Genomic DNA, 9,731 nt, shown 5'->3' with positions numbered 1-9,731 from the left:
TAATTCTCAATTAAATAGTATTATACAACGTATTAAAGATTAAAATATGCAAAATTGGTATGCTGAACTGCGTGTATCTAGAAAATTAGAAGTTTATAAAGAAATTAAAACTGATTTTGGTTATGAAAAATATCTTAGTATTATAACAAATGATAAACATAGAAAATCCCTTTCAAGATTTAGATGTTCGGCTCATAGATTAGCTATAGAGGAAGGTCGCTTCAGAAATATAGATAGAAACAATAGATTATGTGTGAAATGTAATATGAAAGTGGTTGAAAATGAGTATCATCTGTTATTGATATGTCCATATTATTCTGATTTAAGAGCACTTTATTTACCAAGATACTATTATACTTGGCCAAATATAAACAAATTTAAAAGTATAATGACTGCTTCTTCTAAAAACGTTATTATAAAATTAGCTAAATATATTCACTTATCATTTGAAAAAAGAAATACTGTCTAGTTTTCTGTTAATATTTTTTTTCTTTATTTACAAACAATATTAATTTGAAAATCAATGTTGTTCTTTGTGTTTCACTGTTATTTGCCTGTAATTATATAGCTATGTTAAATCCATCACCATACTTTTCTGTACTTAAATATTATGTATGTTTTGTACATGTATTTATTACAAAATTTGTAATTGTATATGCAATGTTTTATGTTAAATTATAAACCGCCATTCATATAACTTGGCGATGAACGTGTAAAATGTTTATGCCAATAAACTATTTGACTTGACTTGACTTGGTTGACACAGTACAGAATCATTTATATGAACATTGACAAATACGTGTATTATAAGATAAATACATCATCACTTATTATTGCTTTTGTGAAATATGCCATTATGAATTTTCTTTTGTGTAATATTTCTTTGTTATTTGTATCATAATCATTTTTGTTATAGTAAGAAAAATACTAATTTATGCAATTTTAAAATGTTTATTTTATCTTAACTGAACTGTACTGCAGATTGTTTCTAAATAGAATAAAATAGTATTGATTTACTGCATAGAAATTACTGCATAGTGCATATAAAAACCATTCACATTGGAAACTTTGTTTGTCTTATATTGTTCTTTTCCAATATCAATCAAATATTCTCGTGTTGACTTTTCGCTTCTTTAATACTGAAACGTGAAAACACACTTGCAATTAGTATGTTGCATGATTTTTAGTCGAATGGTATCCTATATGAGTAAATAAGGGTGGTTCAATTAAAAGTAATTGTTGCCAATGTTTTCTGGCCAACCTATTCAAAGCTACATCTTTTGGATAACTTTTGTCACATTCAACTGAATTAAGATATTGAACAGTCGCCTCAGCACTAGCACGTGGATAGAACGTAGCTACTAAGCTTCCACCAGTAGCATCAGACATTTCATGAGTTATTCCTAAAATATATCTCCGTACAATACTTATATTTTGACGTCCTATAATATTGAGAATCCATGCAACATAAATGAAAAGTATAAAAAACATATGATATAATAGTCGCAGTTTTGAATATTTCTTTAACAATACTATAATTAACACGTCCAGGAACAATGATATTATCATAAGTTCAAACACTTTTCCTAGATCAAAACCTGTAAAGAATAAGAATTTTGTCCAGCGCCATAATCTAACAAAATTCAAGTCCCATGAATTTGTATGAAGTTTAACGTAAAACAGGTCTTTAAATTTGTCTTTCTTCAGTTCGCATTGATCATTTTCAAACAGTTCTTTTTTCATTACGTTAAACAAGTCTTGATGAGGCAATGCATCATCTTCTAGGATTAATAAAAATGACGGATTATGTTCCAAAACCTTTTTCATACAAAACACGTAATCTTCACGCTCTTTCTCGTACCGGTTTTTAAAACTTTCTCGCTTTTCTTTATCCCGTTGAAAAATTGTAATCCATTCTGGAATATAATTCATATCAACATATGTTTTCGGGTTAAGGTCCACATTGCAAATACTTAGATATATCTCGAAATAGTTTTGATCTAATCTATTGATAAGTTTGATTAAAGCTGCAACTGTTTGCAAGAGGTAATGAGGTTGTTCGGACTCTGTAAGATTGTTCTCTCGTGATAAAGTTATTATACTAATAGAAAGTAAACATGCTGACTCGTTGTTTTCTGAAAACTTATTCATTCCAGTACGGTTTTCCTTTTTGTATAGAGTGTTTATATCGGATAACACTGACTTTGCTTCAGCCACTCGATTTTGATTATCAGCTTTAGAAATGTCATCATGTCGAGATTTCTGAATTCTCGACCATCCTTTGAAATAACGAATTAAATGCAGGATCCCTGTGGTATAAATAACGCACAGAACCAAAATACGGACTGATGTTCTCCTAAATTTGAAATCCTGAAACAGAGGAAAAAAGGTACCACTCAACAAAACATGATCATATAGAAATGACACGAGCTTGATGAAAAAACACATTACATTGAATATACGTTTACATTATATATACATTATTTATTTCAGCACAATTGTCAAGAAATTTATTTTTAATCATTGTCGAGTCCGCTAAATGGATCTATCATGAAGAAACGTGATCCTGACTTTAAGGAATCGAACCCATGATGCCTGGGTAAAGAGGCAGACACTCTCCAGCAAGCCCATTACATATTTGAGCATACCTGCATGGTAAACGTAAAAGGTGCAAAAATAACTAAATTTACTCATAAATGTTTTCTTTCAGTTAGTATACTAAGTTATATTAAGAAATGAGATGCATTCAATAAAATATCAGATACATTTTGCAGTGTGAGTACAATAACTGAACCCACCTAAAATTATTTAAAGAAAAAAAATCTAATTTTTTTTAAATATATTGTTTCGTCCTTGATATATCTAATCAATGTTGATTCAAATGACGAATATTAAATAATGATTATTAAATAATAACGATTGCCATGCTGAAGCATATCGCCTTTTCCTGTTATTTAGCTGGATATTAGTATAAAGATTTTACAAAGACCGTTCAAATTTGCAATGTCACGTGAGTTCATCTGAGTAGAAGCATAATCCCTTATTATAAATTACGCCCTTTATATTGCAAGTTTATAACTGTTTTATACATTCAATGTTGATATATTCAGATAAGAATATCATTTTATAGTTGTTTAAAACTGTTTGTCGTTCAAGTATTCACACGCACACTCTTAAACACACGGGCTATTTTTGCCTAACCTTCATCCTGCAGTTCAATGTCATGTTTAAGGGGTAGTAGGCATTTCGGTATTAAAATACAAACAGTATAGACCATTGTCACGCTTTATGGTTGTGCAGGGTTGCCCTGCTGCTCTATACTTGTTGAAAAAGGCTGATCAAGTTCTGTCCCAGCAGGTAAAATATTAATTGTCGATGGGGCTGAGAATAACATTATTCTTAACCTTATCCAACGCTCCACCAGTTGATTCCATATATTTTTAATATTTACAAAGCAGATATGCATAATAATACGGTTCAGGACTTCTGAAGTTGATTAATTTCATATCTATATCTATCAATTCCTAATTTCAAGTACTATTTCTTGTGTGCTCTAATTCCTGTATACACGCAATGTAAATAATAATACTGCGAATTGTAAAATCTCTCTGGCATTTTTATAAGTTCAGCCATGTGTGTGAAAACTGCAATGTTCACGATTTTTAGCGATTTTTTAAATATTGGTGATAATTTGAGATTATGAAATAATTTTATAAACGTCTTACCATTTTGGAAAAATAATTCGATGGACACATTTACAACAAGTTTGGAGACATGGCTGTTTGGTAATTTTCACTTGTCAGCTAAAATATAAATGATATATTGAATCTCCTTCAACAGCATATTCTATATATTATGTAAATAATATGTAGAATAAAAATTCAGAAAAGTTCTTCAATAGGTTATATTTTAACATGTTAAAAATATAGGACTAAAATGAAAATTTTATATTTAAACATTAAGAATAAATGTAGAATTAAATTGATATGAATTATTATCAGATTTTTTTAACAGAATATACTGTATTTACACATGTAAACAAATGTAGAATAAAAATAATATATTAGAGAAGTTCCTCAACGGTATATACTGTTTTTTAAACATGTTAATAAAATAAAATGATATATTAGAAAAGTTCCAAAATTGAATATACTATATTCAAACATGTACAAATAATGTATCAGAAAAGTTCCTAAACGGAATTTGCTATATTTTAACATGGTATAACAGTGTATAATTCAAATGAAATACATGAAAATTTCTTCAACAATATATATATTTTATTAAAACGTGTAAATAAAATGTAGGATAAAAATGGTATTTAAAAATGTTCATGAGCAGATTATACTATATTTCAACATAAACATAAAATATAGATAAAAAAATTAAACGTATGAAAGTTCTTCAAGGCATACTTTATATTTAAACATGTAAAAAGATATATGTCTTAAAAGTTCTTTAACTTAAACATGTAATTAAAATGTAGAATTGAAATGTTACGTCGAAAAAAAGGATCAGCATATTCTATACTTTAATATGTAAATAAAATTTAGTTTTAAAACGATATATCTGTAAAATAATTCAACAACATATTCTATATTGTATCAAATGAAGAATTAAAATTATATATCTGAAAAAAAAATTCAATAACATATTTCATATATTTCAATATGTAAATTAAATCTAGAATTTTGAAAAGTTATGCATAACTGTTTCAATATTTTGTGATGTAGTCTTTTTTAAACATCTGATGGATGTCATATTTAAGAGAAATAAAAAATTGATACAACGACAACTAAATTATTAAAGATATACTATGCTCAAATAAGATATTTGAAAATATTGATAATTGCTACACGGTCTTTTTATAAATATAAAATAAACATGTTTTGATTTTAAAAAGTAGATATGTAATGCTTTAAATCCTACACACTATAAGTGGAATCACTATGAATATACATGTATAATGCCATTAAAAAGAAACAAAAAAAAAACAACAAACAAACGAAAAAACAAACAAGAGCTGTCGGTAGGACAGCAACGCTCGACTATTCTTAGTGCTTGATATTAAAAAAAAATGCTTGATACAATTACCTCCTCCTGTTTACAGGTTGGGGTAATGATGGTGAACAAGTGTGCAAAGTTTCAAAGCCATATGTCAATGGACTTTGAAAATATTTGAACTATTACAAAAACTTTAACGTAAATTCTAAGTCGAAAAAGGGGCATAATTCTGTCAAAATGCTTGATACAGTTACCTCCTCCTGTTTACAGGTTGGGGTCATGATGGTGAACAAGTGTGCAAAGTTTCAAAGCCATATGTCAATGGACTTTGAAAATATTTGAACTATTACAAAAACTTTAACGTAAATTCTAAGTCGAAAAAGGGGCATAATTCTGTCAAAATTCTTGATACAGTTACTTCCTCCTGTCTACAGGTTGGGATCATGATGGTGAACAAGTGTGCAAAGTTTCAAAGCCATATGTCAATGGACTTTGAAAATATTTGAACTATTACAAAAACTTTAACATAAATTCTAAGTCGAAAAAGGGGCATAATTCTGTCAAAATGCTTGATAGAGTTACCTCCTCCTGTCTACAGGTTGGGGTCATGATGGTGAACAAGTGTGCAAAGTTTCAAAGCCATATGTCAATGGACTTTGAAAATATTTGAACTATTACAAAAACTTTAACATAAGTGGTTATGCCGACGCGGACACCAACGCCGACGCCGACGCCGACGCTCGGGTGACTACAATAGCTCTACTTATTCTTATCGAATAGTCGAGCTAAAAATGGCAGTTTTTTTTAGAAAGGAATAGCTTAACTTGACCCATAATAAGGAGTAATAAGGAACGCAGACTCCAATACATTGTTTGTTCATTTATTTGAATAAGACATATTCAGTAAGAATTTTATAGATTTCAATGAATTTCTGCAATAGAATATTTAACTAAAAAATGAGCATAGTATATCTTTAATAAATTTAAATATTTATATATTTCTTAAAATGAAATAATAATTATTTAACATGTAGCTGAGAAGATAATTGTCGTTTGCATTTGAAGAAATAATTTGCAATTTTCATATAAATCAGAAATTCATTTTAATCACTGATACTTGCGACGTGTTTAAAATACCATGAACTGCATTCATTTACAACACTGAATAAATAATATAATATAATTACATGTTTAAAATTGCGTTTATGTATGATGAAAATGATACCTTTATTTATCTTTCATTTAAAAATAGGACTTTAGTGAGCAGATTATTGTATGTATTATGCAGCTGATAAAAACATTCAATCATTCATAAATTGGTACTATATCCCCTTTCGTTAAAATACAAAAAAAGTTGCATTTTGATATTTTGACACTGAATCACTATAACTATACTAATATTCTAATTGAAGAAGCTTAAGATGGTCCCGTTATATGGCCAACGTGTACTTTTTCAGAACTTTTAACATGATTGTAATATATATATATATAATTATATATTAGTGCCGATTTTTCGTGCGATTTTTCTATTTTTGTAATATTCGTAAATGTTTAATGCATATGTGACATTAAAACCGGTCCATCAATAGATTGCTTATAAAATAATGCTCTATCGATTTGTACCTGACTCACTGATATTTTGTTATAAATTTGTATTTAACAACAAAGCATGCATGATTCGCATACTATCATATAGGCATTCGACAAATATAATGTATTAAATTCTAATATAAAGAACATTTAAGTATACATAACACAATAACATTGACAATGATTAATAAGCATAAACATGAACGCTTACTTCTTGTTTGAATTCCTGACTCTGATCTTTACTTACTCCAATACATGTATTATAACACTGTAGATTCTATTCTATTGACGTCCTTATGTCTTATTACTCACACTGCCGCAACAGATGTTTACAACGCTCAATATACATATACTGAATCGCCTTGAACATGTCTAGTAACTAGCAAAGTGTAACTATGTTCTTAGAATGTAAACTATTAGTTTTAAAGAAACATTATTTATAAGCTACAATTTGGTATCAAATATCACGTTAAATACTCAATGTTTCGTGATGTAAAAAAATGTGCTGAATACATTTGGAAAAAACACGCATCATTAAAAGGCTTCATAGTACATGTACAAAATTACAAACTATAATACAAAAATAAAACACTATTATTGAAGTCTTTATATATGTGATACCTTAAACCAAAATTACATGATGTGTAAAGTATATATAAAAACTTAAGTTATGTTATGTCCACGAGATGCTTATTTTATTCTTAAAAGTTTTTTTTTGTTTGTTTTTTTTTCTTGGGGGGGGTTGGGGGGGGGGGGGGCTGTTAAACAGTTACTCATTGGCTTATAACCTGAACCATCTTTTGCTTCTGTTGCTTTTTGGCAATTAATACAGTTATAGTATTTCAGCATGGAATTCAAAATACCACTTTGTATTTTGCTACTTTTGTGACAAATAAATTAACATTCAGCGCAACTTTCTTCAGGTGATTAACATCTTATATGGTCTAAAATCAAAACTTTAAACGTTATAAAACTCTTATCGCATGGTTTGGAACTTTTCCTTTGTTCTTACTTACCCATTATACTCAGTACACTTCAATGAGCATTTGAAAACTGTATTGATATATAGCAGTACAGTTTTTTCATTGATTCATATAGGAAAAAAGCTCGACTGCTATATAGCGGTTGAGTTTTTTTCGCACCTTGTATAAATCAATGTAGTTTTTTTCACAGAGGCTCCAAAATGGGCAGTGGTAACGAACATTCCGAGTAGCAAAAAAAATGGAATCAATAAAATAAAATAAATAATTATACAATGAAAAATATAAACAAAGATAATTAATGAAATGAAAATTTACTCTTATTTAATCAAAAGGTACATTTGCTGAATGAATTATTTCCACTGAAAAAAAAACCCTTTAATCTTGAATCAATATTGGTAACAGTTTACAATCCGCCTCTAACATTGAATGTCTATTGTATATCTTTTTTTGCGGCAGCGAAAACAACTTGAAGAAACTGCCTTATCATAAATAACTGTAATGTAGCTTACGATTTTTTTATTTATTCATTTCTATTACAAAAAAACAAAACATTATGCCATTGCGAAAATACAGTTATAGTATATGAAACTCGTTAGTTACGAGGCTATAACACTGGCTGGGCGACATCTCGGGATGTTTCTGCAAAAAATTGTCTCGGCCTAACGGCCTCGCCAATTTTTCAGCAGAAACATCCCTTGATGTCGCCCCAGCCAGTGTTATATCCTCGTAACTAACTCGTTTCATGTACTATAACTATTACATGTCTACCCTTTCTCAAGACGGACAAATGTTTCTTTTTACTACAAAAATGAACATTTTCAGTTTGAAAATCATGGAAAAAAAAAGAACTCACATATCCGAAAGAAAAGCAACAAACATTTAGACTTTATAATATTATATTATAGTTCTGATCACTCGTCTCGGGCGACGATTAAGAATTTATTTCTTTATTTAATGATTTTTTTGTAAGTTAACACCAATTTAAGGTAAATATATCGAAAGGTAAAGGCGAAAGTACCTAATCTGATATTGTCTACTAACGACCTTTCTCTATTCACGACTTTAGAAAGTACAATTAAAACATATAATTATAAGTAACATATTTTTTCATATTTTTTCATATATACATTGATTTCCACTACTGATGTATCATCTTATGTAAATGTTGATGTTAAGATATATCTAAAAAAAAAACAACAAACACACACAAAAAAAATGTCATACAAAACTTGCTTCATTAAATTTGTTTACCAGTATATTTGCAAAATTCATTAGGTTCTTTACACGGCCAACACAAAAACGTTTCCGACAAGAAATAAAAAGTATCAATGTAAGAATTGTGAGTAAAATTGTGTATAATATGTAACGGGCATATAATAGAGCATGTTTTGTATTTTTCTCTGCAGTATGAAATATTTGCATTTAGCAAAACAATATTGTATAAATAATAACATTTTCTATAATAAATAATAAACAAAAAATTATTACCTTGAACATTGTTTTCATTATTTTATTTCCAGTTCTATTTTACATGTGTTTGATTTATTTATTGAAGTAACCGTATGGCGCAAAAATATATATCCAAATATAATATTATTCCGAATGTATTATTTTATTAGTTATACAAGTCCTCTTTTTGGGGGGTTAACATGTTTTAAAATGGATAACTAATACGTAATTCATTTATAGATTTCTGTGACATACAACGTCCAACAGTATTATCCGTAACACTAGTTTAATCTTGTCTTTTATCAAAAATGTTTCATTTGTTTTCTATTTACATAACTAAGAGTATTAAGGTTAAGAGATGTTTTATAAGCGTACCATGTCAAACTTGAGAGCTGATCAAACAGAACAAGTCAACGGACGTCTGCATGTAATGTACTTCAAAGCGAGAGACAATCGCATGTTGTGATGAATTTCAAGATCTAACCAGTACTTGATTTAGTGTTTTAGCATATCAGTCGGACAACTTTGGTATAATAAGATGAATTTTGTTCAATTTGCAGTTTTAATCTAATGATTCACTACAATCAATTTTGTGTATACATTTACAAGCAAGAAATGATGATAATTTTGTGGTATAAGTAGAAATACAGAATAGGCAACAGATATAAAGTAACTAGTATTTTAATAAAATTGAAAAACTATAAAT

General features: G+C 28.6%; 1 protein-coding gene across 2 annotated transcripts; it reads right to left on the bottom strand.

Moving 5' to 3' along the window:
* Positions 1–259: 259 nt before the first annotated feature.
* On the bottom strand, positions 260–9,432 carry LOC132743650 (post-GPI attachment to proteins factor 4-like). 2 transcript variants are annotated; one of them, XM_060732203.1, is made up of 3 exons: positions 9,065–9,432; positions 3,726–3,803; positions 260–2,370 (listed from the first exon to the last, which is right to left on the bottom strand). In XM_060732203.1, the coding sequence occupies exons 2-3, from the start codon at positions 3,753–3,755 to the stop codon at positions 1,165–1,167; spliced, it is 1,236 nt and encodes a 411-aa protein (XP_060588186.1). In that variant the 5' UTR covers positions 3,756–3,803; positions 9,065–9,432; the 3' UTR covers positions 260–1,164. The 2 variants fall into 2 exon arrangements, with proteins under 2 accessions (XP_060588186.1, XP_060588187.1); XM_060732204.1 differs by lacking the exon at positions 9,065–9,432 and adding an exon at positions 6,805–7,046.
* Between the last annotated feature and the right edge of the window lie 299 nt (positions 9,433–9,731).

The sequence above is a fragment of the Ruditapes philippinarum genome, unplaced genomic scaffold (assembly GCF_026571515.1).
Source record: "Ruditapes philippinarum isolate M1 unplaced genomic scaffold, ASM2657151v2 ctg727_1_1_1_1, whole genome shotgun sequence".
NCBI lineage: Eukaryota > Metazoa > Mollusca > Bivalvia > Venerida > Veneridae > Ruditapes > Ruditapes philippinarum.
Note: the sequence above shows the minus strand (reverse complement) of the source record. Positions and strands in the feature narration are given on the sequence as shown.